Source organism: Mchenga conophoros, linkage group LG1 (assembly GCF_057382185.1).
Source record: "Mchenga conophoros isolate Kocher_MC1m ecotype Shallow Benthic linkage group LG1, M_conophoros_male_GT1.1, whole genome shotgun sequence".
NCBI classification, from domain to species: Eukaryota; Metazoa; Chordata; class Actinopteri; order Cichliformes; family Cichlidae; genus Mchenga; species Mchenga conophoros.
The window spans coordinates 10,002,446-10,026,430 of record NC_140526.1 but is presented as its reverse complement, the minus strand read 5'-3'; the positions used below and the strand labels follow the sequence as shown (position 1 = coordinate 10,026,430).

The 23,985-nt window shown below is 39.8% G+C and overlaps 1 protein-coding gene across 1 annotated transcript in view; it reads left to right on the top strand.

Annotated features, from left to right (window-relative positions):
- Positions 1 to 23,985, top strand: part of tox3 (TOX high mobility group box family member 3) — a 37,823-nt gene that overhangs the window by 5,856 nt on the left and 7,982 nt on the right. The window contains exons 2-3 of the mRNA XM_085252615.1: positions 15,183 to 15,248; positions 21,703 to 21,954. Coding sequence (XP_085108741.1) covers positions 15,183 to 15,248; positions 21,703 to 21,954 — 318 coding nt within the window. The remainder of the gene's footprint in view (positions 1 to 15,182; positions 15,249 to 21,702; positions 21,955 to 23,985) is intronic.

Below are 23,985 nucleotides of genomic sequence, written 5' to 3'. Positions count from 1 at the left end.
TCTTTTCAGTGTTTTAAGGACTTTCTGGATAAATCAACACTTGTTCTCATTTGGATAGCTTTAAAAAAAGTAAATTAACATCATTTAGATCTTTAAGTTCTTAGTTACATGTGGAGCCGTGTTATGACTTTTCTCAAATATCTAATTAGTTAATGCATCATTAAAGTTCAAATGAAAAAATGACAGTAATAATTTCACTGCTGACTTCATTAAAACATATGTTGAAATTGTATGGAAAACCATTAGCATGAGCTGAGCTCACTTAAAAAGCACCCATAACTCAAGAGATACACCAAAAGATGGAACTCATCTAGACCACAGAGTTCCCTATAAAAGTGGAGAAGATGACATTGTCCAGGTCAGCGAGGGGGTTGAGATTTAGCTTTAGGGTTTGATGTCTTAAGATAAGACTGAGAGTTTACTCAAATACCAAACAGAGTTGGCGTACAAGAGGTTTGTTAAGCTGTGACATGAGGAGGTACGCAATATGTACGATTTTTTTTTTTAGTTTTAAAACAATAAGTTAAATGATTGACAGTGTGGAAAAATTAATGGTTGTGAGGTTATGTCAAAGGTGTCTGTGTCATTGCAGAGGTTGTCTGAAGCGCAAAGTAGCACTCACCCAAATCCTCATGGGATTGTAGTCTGTAATCCCGAGGTACAGCACTACAAGATCATATTTTTTATTGAATGGTGTCTATGATTCTTGTTGATCATATGACAGGAAATTAATGAAATGGTAAATGGTTTTTGAAAAGAAGGATTAACTAAGAGGTTTTGTGTTAGCATATGTTACCAATAGCATGGTTCCTTGCACACATGTTGTTGTGTACAATTCTTAAACGACACCAACCTCTTCTAGTGTAATGCACCTTTAAGTTATGTAAGGCCAAAGATATCATTAACCTTCAGAAGTTCTATTGAATGAGTCAATGCTGTGCCCATTTTTGTTCAAGACAGAGCCCCTTAAGAGAGATTTTTCCACTATGATCAACTGTTTTAATCTGGTTTTGGCTCACTACATTTTTGACAGCTTCAACCTTGTTGACTTATTAAAAGGAGGAAGAAGAACCCCCTGTGCTCCAGAAAACAGTTTCTAACCATGAATTAAGCAGTTTCAAAAGGACCAGTCAATCACTTCTGGTTGGCTGATTCAATAAGTGTTGTGTCCCTTTAGTGGTTAGCCTCGCTGTTAAGACGCATTCATTTTTAAAGCTTTCCAGAGAGGCAGCCATTCCATGTTTCATAGATCTAATGTCCAATTCTCTTAATGGGCTCACAGACTGTATCAAAACATTCTGCAGTTTTCCTTTTAACTTGACTTGCTTGACTTAAGCCTTTGGCTCTTTGTCAAGTGCACAGGCCACTGATGGATGTCTCATACAGTTATGGGTAATATTTTCTTAGCAGTGCAGGTTGAATTTATCGCTTCTGTTTTCACATTTAGACTTTATTCTTTCAGCTTTTCCTAATTTCTGCATCTAAATGACCTTTGAGTTAGATAAATACTGAAAACTATTCAAAATTGAGATATTTTACTGAAAGGCATAAACGCTGGTTGGGGGTTGAATTTGTTATATGCTTCAGTTTGCTTTAACCGTTAAACCGAAACCAGCCTCGTCATAGGTATTATTATTCATGATCCCAACCTTTGTTCATATATCAGGTTGAGTGTGAATTTCTCTCTCATTACAGGGCTATGAGCTGCAGGTGTGTAGTATTACTTGTTACACAGTGTGATTAATCCTCCCTTTTTTCTGCTGCCCCCCTCCTACATCACACATTCCCATAATGCAGCTTGTTACCAGGTTGCACTAAAAGGACTGACAATAGTAGCAGGTGTGCAAATATCCCTTAGACCCGTTGGACAAAGAGCTTAAATAATGTAGGTAAATAAAACTTTTGTTTGAATGGCGAAATGGATGGCATGTTTTCAAGCAGAACTGCATCAGAGTTCAAGGAAGACTAACTTGAAAGAAAACCTGTTTATCATGCAGGAAACGATGAAAGCACTCCTTTAAAAATAAAAAATTAGATGTATTTGACACTTTCTGGTAAAATTTTATAACCTTGATTACCGTTTTGTCCCCTGTTTACACGATGTCTCAAACAAAGTGTGAGTCAGTTAGATGATATTTTCTTTTCATATAATAACTACCATAGCAGGAATACTGCTGCCTACAGACCTGCGTTACCCCTTGAACAAGAGTTTTAATAGTCCCCAGAGTTAAAAAAAAAAATCTGCTATCTCAACCTGCAGCACCTTGATTCAATCTTCTATAAACATACTTAAGACTGATAGGAGTCCTCTGATATGACTACTGTGGGGGTTTTTTTTTTGTCATCGTTATTCAGTTGCAGTGAATCAAGCTCTTGTTACACAGTGCTGATTGCTCGAGGATTGTCTTTTTCTTTTTAGTCCCTAAGGGGAGTGAAACAGCTCTTCTTAAATGTTTGCCCTTTAATATCTCTTTCATACCTTGGTTTGTCAGAAATGTCTTTGTATCCATTTCTTTAACAAGGCCACAGGAATTCAACAACAATAACTTGTATTTCAGCTGTCTGTTTTGCCATCACTCTCTTTATTTCTGCGCAGACCCGACCTGAAGAATGAGACACGGCACACTGAACTTTTTCAATATTGATCTAAGATGAGAATCTTTTCCTCGCCCTCAACCAACAGCTTTTTTTATGGCTCCCATAAATCCAGAAAGATTTTAATCTCTATTTGTCAGGAGTAAATCCTGTGGGGAACTCAAATTAAAAATATTCAGCGTTTAAAAATAAAAAACAAAATAGGAAAAAAAACCTCTTGTCTTCCGTCTGACATTATTCTTTTGGTTATAATTGCCCATCAGCTGTCCTCATTTGAATAAACAGCTCTCAACATGTTACTGAAATAACACTGCTTTGAGAATTCTTCCAAGAGATTTTCTATTTGATGAAAATCATGCAGTATTCATGAATCTATCTAGTTTTTATTCAGTTCCACAATAAAAAGGAACAATGGACACAGCCTCAGTAAAAGCTCCGACCACATAATAAAGGTCCATTCTCCAGAAACCTCAATTGCGGGATTATGAATGGAGGCCATGAAATTCTTGAGTCAACTTCTGATATTTCTGAGGTGAAATTGAGGCTCATTCACAGTATGTCCTTGTTTACTGTCATGTGCATGTATGTTTCTGCTGGCTTGTGAGCTCTTGCATGTGGTCGTAGTGTGGGATGGCATAAGTAGAAACAAGATCAAGGTCTGTGAGGCCTTTACATTGGCCAGGGCTTTCCTTCTGCGGACAGCCACTGACAATTCATTTAAATGACATTCCTTCCAAGGAAACTGATCGAGTTTCTAATCTGTGGTGGTTCTGACTCAATAGTGTAACTTTTCAAATACCTGCACAACCTTGGAAAACATTTTTTTAAGGAGTTCCAATATTATTTTTCTCCCCCGCTGATAAACAAGAAGAGAAACTGAATGATTACAATGTTTCCAAAGCATTACAGGCATCTGATTAAAGTGTTAGGTTGGAGTTAGCCAAGGTTAACCGTCCATAATGAAACACTTTGAAAATAATGATACGCTGCATGGTTTTATGAAGGCTTGTGGCTGCTCAGCTCAGCAGTGGTGACCTTCAGCAGTTCCACGAGCTAATCGTGGCAATCCCACAGCACCCCTGTAGTTTTGAGAGTCCATTAGCTTCTGATATGCATCCAGGAGAGCAGAGCTTGCACAAGGTCTTCCTCTTAAACCATCCTTGTGTCACTGAGGTGCCTGGCCAACTTCCCTTTCAAGTGACACCGAGAGATTTGTCGTCAGCTCCCACTTTGATTTGAATGCGGCTGTTAATATTTTATGGGTTTATTGTTTTGCCTTGTGCATTAATGCATAAGACTATGGTGTCAAATTCTCCTATATCCCCAAGTCTGAGAGGTTTATCAGTAATTGGCACTTCTACTAAATGTTCTCGAGCTGTTGTTAATTGCTTGTTTAACAGCCAGTAAATTCTGTTTGAATAGTGTTGCTGTTGAAATAGCATTGCATCGGGTTCTGCAAATAAGTATTTTTGCTGATTTGTACCATTTTCTGCTGTGTGGGTGGGGTGGGTAGAGTGGGATGCATGTAAATTGCTGCATTATTCTGCTGGCATGCTTGACAATCAGGCAAATTCCTAACAGCTTTAGTTGATTTAACATTCAATTTCAATCAAACATGTACGAACATGCACCCAGCTTGTAGCATGATACTCGGTTTAGTCAGTCCTAACATAGCTGTTGACAGGTAAAGGGACAACGATGTGTTCATCTTTTAGTGTTGGAATCCACAATAATGCATTCCCAACAGGAACTAATTAACAAATAAGAATAATTGCCCAGTTCTTTCATTCATCACCACAGTCTCTCATAACATGCAAGCTTCAAGCAGGAACAACAAAGTAGTACATAAATCAAAGTAGTTTCCTTTGCCAAGCCAGAACCCCCTGGGAGGTACCTTGGTGCTTAATTAAAATCCAGAAGGATCATGTTTTAAGTGTAGGTGAGCGAGCACTGAATAACAATGACAAACCATGCCCCAGAGCATTAGTGGTGTGTTTTTGAAAAAGAATAACAACATCTTTTTCTTTTTTTCCCCCTGTAGAAAATAAATGAGATTTAATGTGAAAGAAGAAAGCTGTTTTCAGTACGTTTTGGCACACGGATATTTGTAAATGTAGCCTTGTCTCCAGAACCGGACAAAATCAGGATTGACATATTAATGTTATAATTAAGCATACAGAATTAAAATGAAACGGCTCATTGTTACACATTTGATGTTCTTTCTTTCTGCGCACTGTTTCCTATTCCTGATTTTGGTTTGCGAGTCCTCACATGTATAAACCAACTGCAGAATATAAAGGTGCACTTGGGAAATTGTCACTACAATATCTGTATTGGAACATAGAGATTTATGTCAAATGGATGGTCACAGTGGCAGACCTTCAGGCTATTGTTGTCCCTGATCTTTGAGGTTACAGATCTGATGTTTCTGCACTCTCTGCCCTTCAACCAGTGATACAGTGGGAAATGATTAAATCCACACAATGTGGAGTCACATTTTAAACAGATGACGATCAGAATATAAACTGTCCTACATACATGCTGTTTCTGCAAGCGTTATAACTCTGATGTTCACTGGCTCCCAGGAAAGGCTAAAAAAGGAAAAGTACATTTCAAAAGGGAATGTGTAGTTATCAGGAGAAGAAAAACTCTCCCAAGTCAAATCCGCTCAATTACAGAGCTCTGGAGAGCTATCCCCAAGCAGCCCTTCCATTGGCTAATCAGTCACAGCAAATTGTAGTGGTGAATATTTCAGACTCGACATATTTGAATAAAGCCATCATGATTATTTCACTGTTGTACAGTACTCTCGAATAATTTTCACAGCCTTCAGCTGGGGCCAGCATAAACTGCATAACTCCTGATTTTTTCTTTTCTTTTTTTTAAAAAGCAAGGGAAAAGTCAAGGGAGAAAAGCAGACACAAGGGCTGTCAGTCAATGTGGCAAGCTAATTGGGTCGATCTCTTTAGCGAAAGATGAATGAAGAGATTAACTCTCCCTATGTGTCCAGTGAATCTCCCCCTCTGGCTCCAGGTAAATTAGCCGATGACAAGTTGACAGTGGGATTTCTGTTCCGCACTCCTGCTTAAACCTGTAGTCGGTAGTTTACAGCATGGCGCCCCCTGTTGAAATCACTGATTTTTCTCATCACAGGCTTTGTTTATATATTGATTAATTGGATCGGTGGAATTTATCTTTCTAGGTTTGTTACACGACTACTCCAGAGTGGGTTTTCATATACATGTCGGCCATTTACATTTAGCTGCTCTTCACCTCTGCAAGATATATATATAGAGATGATCTCTATGGACTGTAGTGTTTATATTTACACTGGCAGAGGATTGGTGATGGGTCAAACAAACCTAATGAAGATAAATGAAGAGTGATGGGAGAACATGTGCGCGGAAAGGTGCGAGTTCAGAGTAGATTGTCGTGCTGTCATTTATTTTAGTGGAAGAACTCAGCATGGTCCTAAAATAGAGGGCAAGGCTCAAATACAGAAAATGTCAGTGACCCCCCCCCCCCCCCCCCCCCCTTAGCCGCCTGCACTGAAATTAGATAAAAATAGCTCAAAGGGAGTTGTTGTCAAAGCAGAAAATAAGCATACCTGTACAGGGAGGATTTTTACAGGTATAATGTATATGATTATTTTCTCTTGTGTGATACCATCGTTAGGGAAATTAAGTCCAGATATGGTTGCTTTTGATTGGCCACAGACTGACAAGTCTTATTAAACAAATGCTTTTGCATTAGTTTTTGTTTAAAAAAAAAATGTGTAAAAACTTTCCTAACTTATCTTCTCCATTTAAAAAAAAAAAAAAAAAAAAAAAAAAAAAAAAAAAAAAAAAAAAAAATGCCACTTCCACACAAAGCAGACCTCTAGGTTTTTCATACGCCTTTGATCTCCAACCTGTCTTTTTACACCGAGGAGAGGAATAACTTTTGCATTATGACTAAAAGATGTGTAATGTGTCTTTGTTCCGAATCTTTTTAAATGTCAGTGCAATGATACGGAATCAAAGTTGAGGCTTAGTGTTTGTAATTATTCAAAGCTGGTATCTTAATCTCACGCTGCTTTTGAAGTAGGAAATGTTAAAGTGACATTTTGAGTTTAAATACTGTTAAAAACACTAGTGAAGCACTTAGCCTGATGGTGGCTGTCACAAGAAAAACAATGTCTGCGACTCAACAGCTGTCAGGTTTGCTAATGATGTCCTGGTGTGCTGTCAATCTAGCAGATGAACGGACAATAGTATGCCAAGGAGAAAATGCTTGAAACAGCTAATTGCTTCTAAGAGCTCACTCAACCATTCTGTAACTACTATGTGTTCACAGATGTCTTTTCCAGCTGCTATTTCATTATGGAACTCAAAGACATTACAGAAGCAATGTACTGGCTTTCTTTATGAGCCTGTGTTGTTGCACATCAAGTCTTAATGATTATAGATACATTATTGCAACCACAGGTGGAAGAAAATAACAGAGCACGGCATCTATATTAGTGCATTTTCATTATTTTACCTAATTTGCTCCCATCATTCCGTTAATCTCTGCCAACTTGTTGATTGTCAGTTTGGAGACGCATTTCTGGAGAGGAGCCCGAGAGTATTTGCAGCCGGACCTCTGTCAGTAGCGCCAAGCAACACAGCCACAAATTGGAATGTGGTACAGTTCTGGGAAAGCAGCCAAGATTTAAATTAGACAATAACCTCTGCTCTCTCTATATTGCCTCTCTTTTCCAGCTGCAGGCCTAGCCATTTGTTTAATACAGTCAGCCCTGTAGTATATAATAGACTGATATACGAGTCACTGCTCAGCAGTTTGTGCTTTTCAGATTTATAGAGATTGAACAACTGGCTGGTTTGTGCATACTGGTCTTCTGCTAAGAATAACAGAAAAGACACAGGTTGCATACATGAAGATTTTAATGGGCTTGAGAATTATGATGAAAAATGGGACTAACCCTCCAGTTTACTATTTGCTGTTAATGCCTTTTTGTAAACATTTCTCAAAAGAAAGAAATAGATTTTATATTTGATAGCTTTAAATACTGTTAAACTGGGCTAATTACTTGATAACATTGCTCAAAAACACGCTATAGAATACATTAGGCTTTTAATGGACTGAATAGTTTGATGTTAATGCTCTCACCACTTTAGGCTTTTACATCATTTTATATCCAACATTAGCAGATAAGAAATAGAGGATTGTTTTGAGTCCAGCAATAAAAGCTCTTGACTGTGCACATTCCCAGAGCCATTCATAATGATTGTATTAGTCAGTAACAGCACACAGGGAATTTAAAAAAAAAAAAAGAAAGGGAAAAAAGTGTCTGTGCTCCACTCCCTGCAGCTTTCAGTGGATCTTTATGTGAAGTCCTAGTGACAAAGCCATTTGACAAATCAGGAAAAAAGTACAACCATTAGTGCCATCAGAAGCAAACCTGTTTCCACTGGCACAAAACTGTTCTTCTACTTTTTGACATTTGACCATTTAAAAAAAAAAAAAAAAATACTATTAGCTTCTTTAACCTGATAGCACTCTTGTGCTCTGAAGTAGAAGAATGGCAAGCAGAACAGGACAAGCTTAGGTTAAAATCCACACCCTGATACCATCTTGAGTTGGAGTTGCATCAAAGCGGCTGAAAGTAAACAGCCTTGAGACATGGCTTAGGAGTAAAAGCAAGACAACACCAACAAGACAAGCCTCTCTCATGTTACTTCCTCAAGAGCGGTGTGTCCATGCAACAGCAGCAATTGTGAGAAAGCTACACCATGTTTCTGAGGCCCTCTCCATTGCCTAAGCTCCTTTGTGGCTGTGGGCCAATGGCTTTGCACCCCGCCAAATCAAAGATGGAACCCCATTTAGCTCGCGCTTTCTTTTAGGATTTGCTCTTGAGAGTACATAGCAGACTCAACAGCCAGGGAAAAAATGGGATGTTGGATGTTGACCCGCATACTATTGAGGCTGCTGAGCTCAGTCCATTATGACAAATCCTGAGACCATCTTTGTTTTGGCAACATTTGCAAGTCTTAGGCCTCAGAGAAAACAGTAGCCATGGAGAACCTCTGTGTGCTTTTAGGTCTACTGTGTAACTAGTGCAGTGATATTAGCAGCGACTATGCTATAAAATTAGTCCAGCTACATTTGCTGTAAATTACACTTAAAAGTCCACATTTACACAAGAAAGCAGAAGTCTTAGAAGTTTATATTTTAAAGCGACTGGCTACGTTTATAATATAAAATAAGAGTAACAAGGACTAATTTTAGTCATGTAGGCATTGCTGCTCTAACATAGGCCATTTCAGTCAGTCTACCCTTTAGTCCAGACTAGATTAGCTCAACAGGATGCAGGACGGAGTACTGTTAAATTTTGTATCCTACATACATCCATAGATTCATGATTCCCAATAGTAACAACAGTTTTGCACCAGATTTTCCTTTGTTTTATGACCCATTTCTGATCCCATTTCTATTAGCCGTGACAACTATGTGTATAGTACTCATTAGCAAATGTTAGCATCCTAACACACTAAACTGAGATGACATTTTCTATAATTATTTTACATTACCTGCTAAAGATGTGTTGATGCCTGACATCTCAAAGCAACTGTGCATAAATACAACCTGACAGATCTACTATCTAATAAAGCACTGTACTCTTAGCATAGCGGTTACCAAATCCTATTAATTTAGTGAGCCCATAATTCAAGGTAGAGTGGATTGTCCACTAATTGCAGGGTTGGAGATTTGATCCTTGGTCTCCTTACATGACCAAGTGCAGGACACTGAGCACCCAGTTCCTTCTAATAGTAGGTATGCATGGCAGCTGCACTGCCTTTGATTTGTTGTTCGTGTGTCTGAGAGAGGGAGAGAGAGCATAGGTGAACGACAAACACATTGTAAAGTCTTTTTGTGGAATCTGTATTTAGTAGCAGTTATTTTATTTGGAAAAATGTAAATTTCAATATGAAATCGGTAATTCACATTGTCACTTGATCTGTTAGCCATTATAAAAATGTGGTTGAGGTCAAATGTGTTCTTAAAAAAAAATAAAAAAAATAAAAATAAACAGATGCAGTATATGCCAGATGTTTGCTTTTAGTCATTGACAACTTTTCTGCCTGACTTTACAAATGCTGTTTCACTCTGGTCTTTTTGTGTCTCCGTGTTATCGCTCTCATACACCGTGTCTGCGCTGAATATAAATTTTGCCCAAAGGAACATGCTGAATACACAAACTATAGTTCTCCTTTTACTGTCTTTTAACACAGCCATAATGACTGGGAAGCTTGAAAAAATATAATATATATTTGCTGAGCTGTGAAATCACTTGTAACTTTTTCCTTTATTTTGATAGTTAAGCTTGTCATTTTGGTTGGACATGCAAACTTGTTTTTATGCGCTGTGACGGAATTATAGTGTTCCTTTGCCGTTTGGAGTAATGTAAAGAACAGAGGCTCTGCTTTTGGGTTTGCTTATAACAACCCCATCTGTGATGCCCTAAAGTTTCTTATTTTAGAGACTTTAATGATTACACGGTCCAAAAGTTAAAGATCCTTGTTTAACCTTCTCTGATCGAATGTTAAATAAACGTGTCTCCCCGTCGGAGCAGAATCCCTACCATTCTGTGGCCAGGAAACAGTCTTTTTGTGAGAGGTTTGATATCTGTGCAGGGGTTGAAAACTGTTCCTCCAGGTCAGTGTTTACTAAACTAAAGCAAGCTGTGATACCTCTAGCTGAGACTATAGTGGTCTGTGTGGTGTGAAGGGAGGGTAATCACCACACAGCCTGAACAACACTGTCATCAGCTTAGTTCAGATCCCACTTTTTCTCACACCAGCTTCTCTGCACTGTTGTAGGGGTACTACCACTGAGAGGCAAAGGAAGACTGAGATGCTTTCAATGAACTTCCCCTCAATGCTACCTTATGTAGTTAAGGACTAGCAGTCTTAATAGTGGAAGACAGTGCTGGGCTGGGGGGAGTAATGATTTTAGCTTTAAACTGAATTACCAATCGATTCGGCCCGCAGATCAGAACACAGCTTGCTAGCTGACTGTGTGCACATGCTGTGTTGTGGAGTTGCTTTACAAATTGACTGCTGCACACATAGGAGGAAATATATCTATATATGTCAGCTTGCCTCTGCATGCACAGTGGCCTGCTGTGCATGAATAGGCCTTGTGATCACCAGAGACGCAGCTGCAGAGTGTTTATGCTGAATTGGGTTGTAAATGAGCATGTATTTGGTGAGCAGTACCTCTGGAAGATAACTTTCCCAGAGGCTACAACACAGTCCGACCAGTATTGCAGGGAAGGAAACAGTGCTGCTCTTTTGAATCTCCAGCCTCCTGCACTCAGTGTGAGAGTTAGCTAAACCTGGTTATGGGCAGGGCCTTAAAGGAAATTGCATAAAATAATAGATCGAAAATTACAGTGGGCTACTTGGGATCGAAGATTGCGTTTTAACTGTGGTGTTTTCACTGTCTTTTATGGAGACCACTGGAGAACATATTAGCGCAAGTGTCATGTTCCAGAGAACACATGCTAGGCTGTGATTACTGAGCTCAAGCTGAACTGTAAAATCGTTTGTCAGCAGTTGATTTGCTTCTGGAAAAGCCCAGGCTCTTGATTGAATTAGTTTGGCGGTTTTCAGTACGGAGCAAGAATGTGTCCAATTTGGTTACCTGCTGACAGACAGCTATGATATTATAACTTTATGATTGTACAGTAAAACCAAGTAGCAGTCTTTTGAAGCTGATTTGAAAATAAAAGAAAACACTCTTTTATGTTTCTCCCTTTTCTGGTGAAAACTGTCACCTTGGATTTTCCCAGTCATGCTTTATCATTTAATTGCCATTGATAAAGCAATATTTGATGTTTGCACTAAAACATATGCACATTTCATTTGTATGCATGAAGAGAAGGCAGCTGTGCTATCAAAGGCTCTTCAGGCTTGTATTCTGTGGATTCTTCGTTGTCCAGTTCATGTTTACTGATAGGATCTGTGTGGTTACTCCATCATATTGGGAGTGAGAGGGGGTCATGTTGGTGCAATATTGTGTTCACCCTGAGGTTGAAATAATTTTGTTTGCTGTAATAGCTGTAAAACACCTTATTTCCCACTGGACATTCTTTCATACAAATGTTCTTGCAGTGGGATTTAAAAGATAGCTGGAAAAAAATCAAGCAAAATTACACTGGCTTTAGTCAGGAAAAAAAACATGTTTAAATTGTGATTAGTACTACTGTCTCTGATAATGAATAACTGAAACATTCACTGCGATTTAAAAAAAAATAAAAATAAAAAAAATCTCTGAAATCTAGTCAGAAGACTAATAAGAAAAGCAATACTTTGCATTTGTAGAAAAATCTAGAAATTCACACGTATCCTATTTGCTGCAAGGTTGCTTGGCTTTTCTAAATGCCTGTGATTATTCAGACATTGGAGTCTTTTCACTTCAGGATCAGGGTCCATGTAAGCTCTTAATTCTCTCCTGTTAAACAGTTATTGAAGAAATGTGCTGGTGGTGCAGAAGGCGAAATAAAAACACTGGGAACCCAGCATTTTATGCTGCCATGTAGCCATGTCTGACTCTTAGCACAGTTCATATTACAGAGCACCTTTATCTGTGAATTCACTCTGTTAGTAAAAGCCTTCTACCCCAAAGCTATTTTAAAGCACCATTTTCTATGGCTTCCTCATGATTCCCCACCGCTGAAAGAAGCAAAGCCCAAGTACATAACTGACTTTTTTTGGAACTGGGAAGACTGAGGAGCCTGGTTTCTTGCAAATAGCAAACCTGTCTGGGCTGTGACTGCAGTGCTAGACATTTACAGTCATTTTGTTGTATTTTAGGAGCCTTTATCTTCCAAAAATCAAGTGATCTCATCCTTCAGATTTCCCAAACTTTTCATTTAGGTCTGCATATGGGCAGGCACACAGTTGTTTGACTCTTCACATGGCAGCCACAGCTCTCCTCTAGCTCATCACATCATTTTAATTACAGGGCCTTCATTGTCTACGCTGACCCATTTTAGCACGGTCCCTTACCGTCAACTGCGCGGTCCCTCCAATCACACTTAATTTAATCTGGCATTTGACTCAATCGGCAATGCCGCAAACATGGGCCCAAAATGGCCCCTACCCCAGAAATGAATTGGGAATAAAAATAACAATCTCCACTCCCTGCTCTGCTTGTCCGCCGAGGCCTCCGGCCCGACATGGTACAGCTTTTAATGGTGAAGATTGATACTGGTAACTGGGGACATTTCTTGGGATGTTAGGCACAGTTCTCTGAGGAGATTCTGAACTGCTCTTAAAGGGGCCTGGAAACACAGTAAAAACATGAGTCAGAGAGACAGAGCCCAGGGAGTTTAACACTGCTAATTGGCACATGGACTTGACTTGATCATGTTTTCTGTAATGAAGCTGAAGTGATTTGGATCAATATCTTTGTTTTACAGTTTACAATTCAGGGATGCCTTTGTGTGATATTTGTTTTATTGGACAAACACAGACAAACACACAGACAGACACAAACACTCACACTTTTTTCACTTTTCTTGTGTTTTCTGCATTACAAAATGGTGTAACATTTCAAGTAATTGAGTTGAAAATGGCTATTAATAAGAGCAGGAAGTTTCCATGGAATCTAGGGCAAAATTTTTTTCTTTATTTCAAGGCAACAAAGTAAAAATCAAAAGTTCCTTCTTTTTCACTGTACATTTTTCCCTCTAAATTCTCAGGCAACTATTTGCATTTGAGAGCAACTGGTGCCCCCCCGATTTAAAATAAATAAATAAAAAAAATCTTTCGTTCAGGCACAGGGCAAGAAGAGGCGGAAGCAGCCCTGCATGAAGCCGTATCTCCCCCACAATCAGAACAATGTTCTAGTGCTTGAATAGAGAAGGATATCTTTGAGACTTCAATTCATTATCTAAAAGAAGACGGGGAACGGAGTAACACTTCCAAGATAAGCCCAGCATAAGGTTAATTACAAGCTGAGTAGCTGACGTAACCTAGCCATGTCATGACTCAAAGTTCCACACAGCTGGGAAGCGAAGCAGTGCCAGCAATTGACAGTTACTTTTCCAGCAGAGGCTCGTGTGTGTGTGTGTGTGTGTGTGTGTGTGTGTGTGTGTCTTTATACGTTTGTTCAAATATGTAAACTCAATTGAGTCGGATATAGTTTAGTAGGACAGCTCCAGGTAAGATGGCACTGGAAGCCTAGGTGGCTCATACCACCTGCTTCAGCAACTGCTAGTGGAGCTTGTGGCTCCCTGTTCTCATTGGTGCGCAACACTGTTAACATTGCTGCTGACTCTCAACTCTCTCTCCAGGGCATAGCCTAATTAATGGATACCATTCGCAGTTGATTAGCAGCAGTTCTTTCGGTAATTACATTCGCATACTAACCACTCAGAAGAAAAAGAGTATAGAAAGAAAACCACAAAGGGCTCGAAAATATATTAATGCACTTCTCAGTTTGCTCTGATCTTAATTTGTTTCCACTATTGTTTGGCTTCTGCTCTGATAAGAAGCATTTTTCTCTCTGCCTCGCTCTCTTTCTGTTCCCTCTCCCCCCCTCCCCCCCGTCTATTAGTTTTTTCACTCATGATGTTTTAAGAGAGTGACTTTGTAATAAACATACAAAAGAGATGACTTCAGAGCTTTGTTAAAAACAGGTAAAACGTTCTCATGAAGACGCAAACGTGCTGCGTTTCTTTCTCCTCTGAGCTGTGTAGGCTGGGGTTTGCTCTCCTCACTCACAGAGAGGTGCATTGTGCTCGTGGGCCCAGCTGCTAGCCCATAATTCTTCATTCTATGTCCCATTGTTCCTACCTGTCAGCATGGTTGTGTCTATGAAGAAAGGAAGTGGCTGCCATTTTGCCAACAGGCCATGTGTGGGTTGGTAGGGGCGGGGGGGATGTTGTAAAAACATGTTATTTCTTTCCAAAGTACAGGGTTTTGATAGCTTATCAACTCCCTTAATCACTAATGTGTCTTTACAGTATGGCTCCAACTCACCACTAAAGACTGTATCTATTAATATGTAAATGCTGAAGTAGAAACATATTTTTGTAACGGATCAGGGGGAAATTAGTTTCTTCATGAACATGGACTTAGTCAAATGTTCCCGTTGACCTAAAACGTACAGCAGCCATAATAAAAACACCCTCTACCTCCTTATTTCCCCCCAGTATCACTCCTCTCCCATAGGTTATTTTAAGTTAATAACCTGCCACTGCATCTTGATACTTGGCTTTGTGATGCAAACATATCCTTAATTGCTATCCCATAAGAGCTGAATAGCTGGACCAGATTCTCATTACCCTGGTTTGAATTGGCCAGGGCCTCTCAAATGCCTCTCATCATGTCACAATAATGGCAGAGTGGCAGAACGTGCTTATGCATGTAGAGACAGGGGTTAACCCAGTGTGCAAATATTCAGAGCCATGTATGACAATCTGTTTGAGTGACAGGTGTTGGTTATGAGAGGGAAGTGAGTTGATTTACACTGGATGTTATCTGGACACCACTCGGCTGATTGTGTTTTTTTTTTCTCTTTGTTTTCATTTCCAGTTCCAGAATAATAACAACTACATGAACATGGCTGAGGCGAATGGTGCCCTGCTCGCTGCTGGGGATGTAAGTATACTCTGTTTTCCATGAATGTAAACAAATTTGGGTGTGAAAATGAGTCTTTGTTTGTCTTTTTTTTTTTTTTTTTTTTTTTTTTTTTTAAACATGACTAAATAAAATGATAATTTACACCTTTTTATACATGTTATGGAATAAAGCAGTCTCTGGTTTTGGCGTTTGAATAATTCTTTGAAAATAATGCGATGCGGTAGAAGTGCCATGAATAACTGTCAGAATAAGCTGCATATCTGATAGGAAATATTCCTGGAAATAAATGACTGTTTTGCCATCTCAATCAGGAAATAAATTTTTACCATCCAATTTGTTCCTCCTCTCCTTAAAACCTCTTCAGGCTTGGTTGTAACTTGTGAGAGCGGACGCTAATGTGATGTGACTGCTTCAACTATGCTTTGTAAGATGAAGTGATATCTCAGAAAGCTGAGGATAAAAACACCTGTTTTCCTTCTCTTTTCAAAGATGTAATAAAGAAGCATAAACAAACTCCATAGCTGTGTCACTCTTTGAGCTGTGCTATCTCCTGGCACTTACAGAAAGTGAAATGTCACCAGCAATCTTTGGCTGAGGAGCTGCTGCAAAAACTGTGTACTATACTGTCGCATTGAAAAGAATAAGGGAGCAGTTGTTCTTCTGGAGGTATATAACGGACTCTGTGAGCCATAGCAGTCCTAACAGTGTGCTAAATTTATCCATTTTATTCCCCCTCCACCCACTCGGCTGCCCTGTCATTAGAGACAAGTGCACCAAAAATACCCATCATCCTCTGTGGTTCAAACTGTCTAATCTCATCCAGTTTAGCAGGGGAGATTGATCTGGCTTCAAAACCCAAAGCAAAGCATCATTACATAGTAGCTCCAAAATACTGAAATAGATGTCATTGTTAACCGTATTGTTTTCATTCATGTCAGTTGGGCAGCAGGGATGCAACTGTGACATTCAAACTCGGGCAGCTACACAGAAGTGTCTGGAGCGCATGACCTCATGTTCATAAAGTGGCTGCTTCACAAAGCCGCGGAGTATTATGGAAGAAGTCTAATTTTCCCCCACATTTACGCTGAGTGGGCGCATCCTCTGTATCCACGGGCTGCTGAGGCCCACTGCAGCAGGGACCATGCCGACACAGGCTGCTTGGAGAGCGTTCAGCCCCCAGCTGTGAGGGCCCACTGTGGCAGTAAGTGAAAGTGGGGGGAATGGGCTGGGGGTGCACTCCTTAATAAAAACAGCCCAGCTCATTTGCATTTTATCAAAAGGAACAACTGTTTCCAGTGTTAGGGCACAGATGGTATTGTGCTTTGAAGGAAAGAAAGAGCAAGAAGAAGCCTTAAGCATAGGGTTTTCTTGTCAAGATTTGGAGTGTCCAAAGTATTGTTTGTTGCAATCTGAGCTAAAGTGAGATTAAAGTGATTTCCACTTTGAGTTGCGAGGTTTCACACCATATGTACAATAGCACTGGTTAAATGTACCGATTGTGTCTGGTTTGTGTTGTGGCTACAGGAGAAGAAAGGAAGTCTCCTTTATGAAGGCTCCATGATAAACATGGCAAAGTTAAATTTATGCCCCCACGTTTGGTTAGTTATTGTTTTCAAATCGAGCCATAGGGATACTTTGCCTGCTCTTTCATGTGTAAGAATAAGCATGGGTTATTCCTTGCTTCAAAGTTCCTATATATACAGATGTTTTGCTTTACCACAAATGACTTAAAGCAAAAAATGCAAACCTGTTTACATCCAGCTACTCTTTATTTACACAGTGGATACTGTATATTTAAAACTGCACACAGTGTGTGAGATTGCTTCTGCTTCAGAGCGACAGACTCGCATTGCTGTTTGGATGGCTGTTGTATCATTTACCTTATGCACTTAGAGAATGAGATAAGATGACCTTGGTGTGCCTGGTAAAGCATACATCCTAGGAGAGAAAGGTTGACTGCTTTCCTAAGTGAAAAGGATACTGTACACTGAGATTGTGTTCCACTCAGATGTATCACTTTACTTTCCCAATCAAATTAGCATCATGTAATGAACTATAAATATGTAGAAATGGACTACAAATGATCCAAATTTGAAATAGTGCCGATTAGGGGTGCCATGGTTGATGTTGTCATTTGAGTAGCTGCACTCTGCCTGTCTAGATATTTGAAACTGGATCCTCAGTCCAGCCTCTATTGATTCTGAGGCCTATTATATGCAGTAATTGCATGCTGCTGCCTTTAACAACTCTTGGTTATTACATCTGTGAATTGCATTACTACATTTATTGAACGACTGGAAATATTGCCTGAAAAGCTTTTTCTTCCTCTTGTTCTGATATTGAAAGAGCTCCAAGGCACCGCAGGGATAATCCACTGGAAGGGAAAATTCAGTGATTCCCATCCCAGTCACATCCCTTTTATATTTCTGTAGTTCATACATTCTCTATAAACCAATGTTATACTGTTTATGACAACATTTTGTGTTTGCACTAAAGTCTTGTGCTTTCATTCTTTTCCACTGCATGCTAGCAACAGGACTCTTGGGGATAACTTGTCCTTGAGCACCATAATAAGGTTGACATTTTTGGCTTTCAGTGACATCTTGAAAATGAAAAGGAAAGCATGGGCTGCCAAGAGATTTGGTACATATATTTATTGTGAAACTAAGGGGACTGATGCTGAAACATTCAGTTCCACATATTTCAGAAAAGATGTTCAAGCAGGTTCTGCCTAAACTATGGAATATCTTTACTAGACAAAGTAATTTAGACAAAAATAAACTAACTATAAAAAACACATGCGAAGAGAATCAAGTCATAGTTCCTAGATATGCACAACTTTCTAGTATCATTCTACTTTTTGCTCTGCTCAGAGCTCCTCTTGTAGCAACATAAGCTAAACATTTTTGTTAAAGTCAAGTGCAACGAAATGAAACATAATTCGAGTTAACAAACTGAAGTTACATTTGTCATTTCTCTTAACTTTTTGAAGTTTATCTATGAAACAAGTTTATCTATGGCACCATTTTTACTTGTGTTTTTACTATGACACAAGTAAAAATGGCAAAAGGGATATTTAAATCATTTGCATTGTCAGTGCAAGCATTTAGGATGCTGTTCAACAAGACTTTGAGTTAAGCTTGACATTTTTGTAAATTTTCCTGTGATTGATTGATTATCTAAAATCACATAGATCCTACACTGAAAATTGACCCAGCACAATATAACAACTGTTGAGAATTTCTCTTGGTACAATTTGGGCTGATCCACCTCCAATGGGTTCTAAGAACTGGGGGATTTCCCACACACCTGCTTAGGATGCTCATGCTGGGTACATCAGGCCTCTCTGTTACAAGCCCTTGTCTGTCCTCAGACCACTGAACCATGTGTCTGCCAATGGACACACACACACACACACACACACACACACACACACACACACACACACACACACACAATCCTTCTCTCTTTCTGTCTGTTGTGTTCTGCTTTGCCCACCCCTTAACATGTACATGCCTGCACTTCCCAAGCCAGCATCTGGCTTGGCACTTGGCTCTGCTGAGCCTTTCAGAACAATTTAAATGGATAATCAGGCTGGTGATGCGAAGAAAGTGGATTGTGCATCTCTTAATCTCCGATCAGAGCCCCCTAAGCTGCTCCTGGTGAAGAATTAAACTGGCTTTATGTGAAATGACACCAGACAGTGCGCAACACTGTAACACTCTGTGGGATCCAGTAAAATCTGGCACCTCTTCCCTAGGGAGAGGGCCTTTTCTACACAGACAGCTGACATCTTCCATAACCTCCCCCCTATATGAGGCAAAAACTCCATGTCTCCATTATCAGTGCCCCTGGTGTTGATGTTAATTTGTATCATCATTAACAGAGTGAGGCAAAGCATACAGGCGCAGACTGTGATACTGATCTTGCTCCATCTTCCCACATCCACTGTGATTTTTGCTTTCGCTATCCTCCACTTCCATGCTGTTTAGCAGATACTAAACACCAGCATTCCTTTCCACCAAGTACATGTCTGTGTTTCACTTAAAGGTCACAGTCATGCTTGTACTGCTCCCTTACAAAAGTGTAGCTGACCTCAGCCAACCTTCCTCTTTGACATTTGTCTCAAATCTCTAGGTTGGCTTTGTAATTCAGGCCACAATGCACCAGAATATAGGAGCCAGTGCCCTATATAGTTCTGCCCTGATTTACCTTACACAGAGTAACGCCACAGGAAACCTACTTAGATCAGCAAATAGTATTCATAGTCGAGTAGAGCAAAAAAATGCTAGTGATGTTTTTTTTTTTGTTTTTGTTTTTTTTTTCCCCCCTCAAAAACATCCCCGCAGGGCTTACGTGGATGAATGTGGCCATAGAATCACAGCCTAAGCAGTGTATCTGGCTGTAGTGGACAAGACAGGATGAAACTCTCCTGTTAGAGAGATTATGATAGAGTGCCAATGTCTTCAGATTGTTGCATGATGTGATCCAGATGAGACTGGGGCAATAGATCTGAAGGCTGGTATGGGGATTGACCCTGCTCCACGGGGGAAGTTGAAAAAGTTGAATGACGGCTGTGATGATAGATGATCTCTGATCTTTTCCATGTGCTACTGGAACATTTTGTCCATGACTCATGACAGTTTTGTTTTATTAACCTTATAAACGTACACTGGGTTTTCATTCACATGCTGCTGAACAGGCATTATTGTGAACTAACTTTCAGTGGTTTTTTTGAGTGGACTGGAGCATAATATGACAGCAGTGGACTGTTAGTAAATGTTCCTAAGGTGCTTGTGATTTATTTCACACTTTGAGAGCCAGAGCCTTGAATATGACCTTAGCTCCTTCCGAAAGGAGAACGGATTCTCTAGCTATGAAACAAGCACTGAAAAGTGAAGCAGTGGTAGGGAGCAGGAAGAGAGAAAGAAAATGGGAGAATAAAAACTCTATTAGCTTCTCCCGCCACTGGAATTCATCAGTGCTTGTCAAGACAGCTGCCCTGAGTAGGCAATGAATTAGTTTCAAGTGTCTGTGTGCTAAAGCAAGCAAGGGGAACATTAATACTCCCTAATCAAGGTCTGTGTTGGCATATTCCCTCCCTTGTCTCTATTCTGTTATTCTATCCCCTACCTACCAGAGGCAGAGCAGAGGAAGACAGGGTTGTTAATATCAGGTTTATAGGTGTTTTAGATAACACATCTTCACCTCTGCTGAGGTTAAGGTCCCCATTCCTGTTTTTACACCATGCCAGAACTACAGGGTGTTGAATGCTTTACATGTGAGTAAGAGTAAGGGGAAAAACGGGACCCTTTTCAAAGGAGCTTATCTCAAAAAGCAATGCATGAACATCTCTAGGACTCTCAATCCCTCTGAGAATTACAGGCAGGTGTGTGAAAAGGTGAATCGGCATGGGGGAAACTCATCTGTGGCTGTTCGAATTGGCATAAGTGCCTGCTTCCTTCTGTTTTTTTGCCAATTATTTTCATGCCATGATTGTCTGAGAAATTTCAGGAACTAGATGAGGATTTGGGAGGAGGCTTAACAAGCAACCGCTGCTATAAAAGTGACGCAGGGCCAAGAAAGTGGTGTTTGTGATCAACCTCAAGCAGATTCTTGATGCAGAACTACCGGTAGCTTCTCTTTGTCCACATACCCTAACATTTCCAAGAATTCTTGGAGTTTAACATGAGTTTTGTTTTACTCAGTGTGAGCATTTTAAACCATGTTACTTTCAGTAAGTGAACTGTGCTTTAAAGAGGTTGCAGGTTCACATAAATGCAGGGCCTGCTATCTTAGGTGCTAGGCTTGCTGTGCTTCCAAGTAACCAACAGTGTGGTCATTGTGAGGGTATGAATATTTTGGCTTTGCAGAGAGTAGCTTAATGCAATGCATAGATGAAAACAAGACCCAAGTCGGTGAACAGTTCCATCTCCAAGAAGGCACATAAGCAAATTAAGTGTGACCAAAAGCTTTAATTCGAAAGGCAGAAGGATTAGGCTGTTTGATGAGCAGATTTAAGGGTGCAGGCAAGGGGAACAAAAAGAAACACTTCTGGCCAAGCGTTATAATCTTTGAAAATGTTCTTTAAACCCATCTCCCTGTGACGTGTATTTTCACTGCACTTCAACCCAACATCCCCAAGATTAAGGGCTTTTATCATGTATCCTCTCTCTCCCATGATTGCTGCTTGATATTTTTGCTTTTGACGTCTTTCTCCACACTCACCTTCTTCCTTCTTTTTCCTTAAAGTGGACTTTAATAGGTTTAGGAAATGTTACATCTTAGTGCACTTACAGAAAAGTGTGTTACCACTCCACTAAAACACTCCATCTCTTAAACAAAGTCATCTGATTTAATCCCTGAAGGTTTCCTTCCAGCCTGTTAGATAAGGCCCACCTCAACAAATGCTTCCTGCCTCTTTTGTGTTGGTGGATTTCATAATTTTCTTCTTTGTTCCTCTTTCTTGCAGACTTTTCATACACCCAGCTTGGGAGATGAGGAGTTTGAGATTCCTCCCATTACACCTCCACCTGAGACGGAGTCCGGTCTGGGTCTGTCAGAAGTGGACTCGCCATTCCCAGCAATGCCTGAGCCCCCACCTCCACACAGGGGTCCCTTAATCCCCCAGTTTCCCCCACAGAGTCTGGATCTGCCCTCGATTACCATCTCACGCAACATGATGGACCAAGAAGGGGTGTCTGTCAACAACGGCCAGTCTGTGGTGAGCACTGCCATCTCACAACTAAGTGAAGAAAAAAAAAACATTATCTTGCTCTCATTTATCTAGAATAAGAAATCTTGCACCAGTGCTTCTCCAGCAAGTGTCCTACTCTCCAGATTTATTTTTTGATGATGTATCCAAACTGAAAGACTTTAAGACAGAATTTGGAGAGCTGCACTAATCCACCTTTATAAGAAGGCCCTTTTACTGAACCATACCGTAATGTCACCTTCAGAGTTTTGCATGCCTCCTATTGTCGGTGCATCTGGCACAGCATCTGGCCTTGTTTACAACACAGGAGGTATATGATCACATTGAGTAAATGTCATGATATTATGTTACTTACTGTGAGCATTTTTTATCTGTTAAAAAAAACAGCAAAAAAACAAAACAGGAATGTGAATGATCCCTCTCTATATGAGGTGAACAGATGTGAATAGATCACAGGTGTTAGAGTACAATGCTCATTCATCCCCAGGAGGACGGTGAAAATGGGACCCAAACGTGCCACAGTTTCACATGCTCATATTTAATTCATGTTACCTCCTGAAACCTTTTTTTCCTGCTGTAAATGCTGATCTGCGCTTCAGCAAAGTGTCACATGAGGTCTTCAGTAACGACACATGCTATTTTTAGAGTTTAGGACTGGGGAGAATTATCCCACTAGTAAAATGTTGACACGTATAATTTTAATTGGTTAATATTATTGCACTTGATTAAACATAGAACTGTAGAGTGAAATAATCACTTTCTTTATGTTGATACTGTTGTGTGCTACAGATTGTGAGATCGTTGTCTGAGGTTGGACAGGCATTTTCAAATGCCACAATCATGGAAGCACTGAGGAGGAAAAATGGAAATGTCACTGGCTGCCTAGTTGTCTTACAGAGCCATTACAAAAATGGAAGATTCATTTAGGAGAGAAGAATTGAAAGGACAAAGGCATCAGCAAAAAGATGATGGTATTGATGGTGCATTTGCTTTGTGAGTCACAAATCAGATTGCATTGAGATGAGGCGCCATTATTATTAGAAGTGTGTGTGAATAAATGTAATGTGTTTTAGACCCTCTGTCCCCATTTCTCCCTAACACATTTGTTGAATCACAGTGATATTAGGTATATTTATTTACATTCCATATGGGAAAGGACTGTAACATTTTTACAGCTCTTTTTCCTGCTCCCATGCTTCTGGCATGTGAAATAATTGCAGCTTTTAAAATATCTCTGCTGCATACAGTAAGTGAGCCCCTGAAGGCTTTTTGCCTAAAGAATTTTCATTTCATGGTCAGTTAAGCTTTCTGCATCTGGAAGAAACGGAACCTTGACACAATTACATTCCTGACTGTTCTCATGACTTGCTGGAGGATTAGATTTGATTCTCAAACATTATTCCTCTTTAACACCATTTGCATGGCTCATGTCTCTGATTGTGCAGAGACTCTATTAAAAACTGAGGGGAGAATGTGGGTTTTTACTCTTTGCCTCGTGGCATTGTCGTCGGCACACTACTCACTCGTTATCAGTCATCGCACATTGTACCGCAGGAAGACTTGTGGTGGCCCCTCATTTTTCCTGTAAATGGGATTGATCCCCAAAAGTCTTGTGACAATGCCTTTAGAAATTCTATTCATCTGTGGTTTTATCTTTGCTTTGAGAAGAGAATGCAACTAAATGAGATAAGTAACAGCACTGTTTTCACTGTATTCCATATATAGAGACAATGATTTACGAAGGCCCTAACAGGGGTATTTTGTCATTTTGTCAGCACACTGATAAAGGAATGACAACCTTATATACATGATTACATTCTGTGTTATTTGTTATGGCTTCAGGGGCAAACAAATAAACCGTGCACTATTGCAATTACATTTTTCATCAAGCCACCATGCTCATATTTCCCAAACTCTTGTCTTGGTTTCCTTCCTCTGTGCTAGCTTACTCATGTAGAATACTTAGCCTGTGTGAAAGCCTGTCTCTTATCAGAACTTAATGAGAAACCCAACCAGCAAATATACCTGGGCTATTTTCAA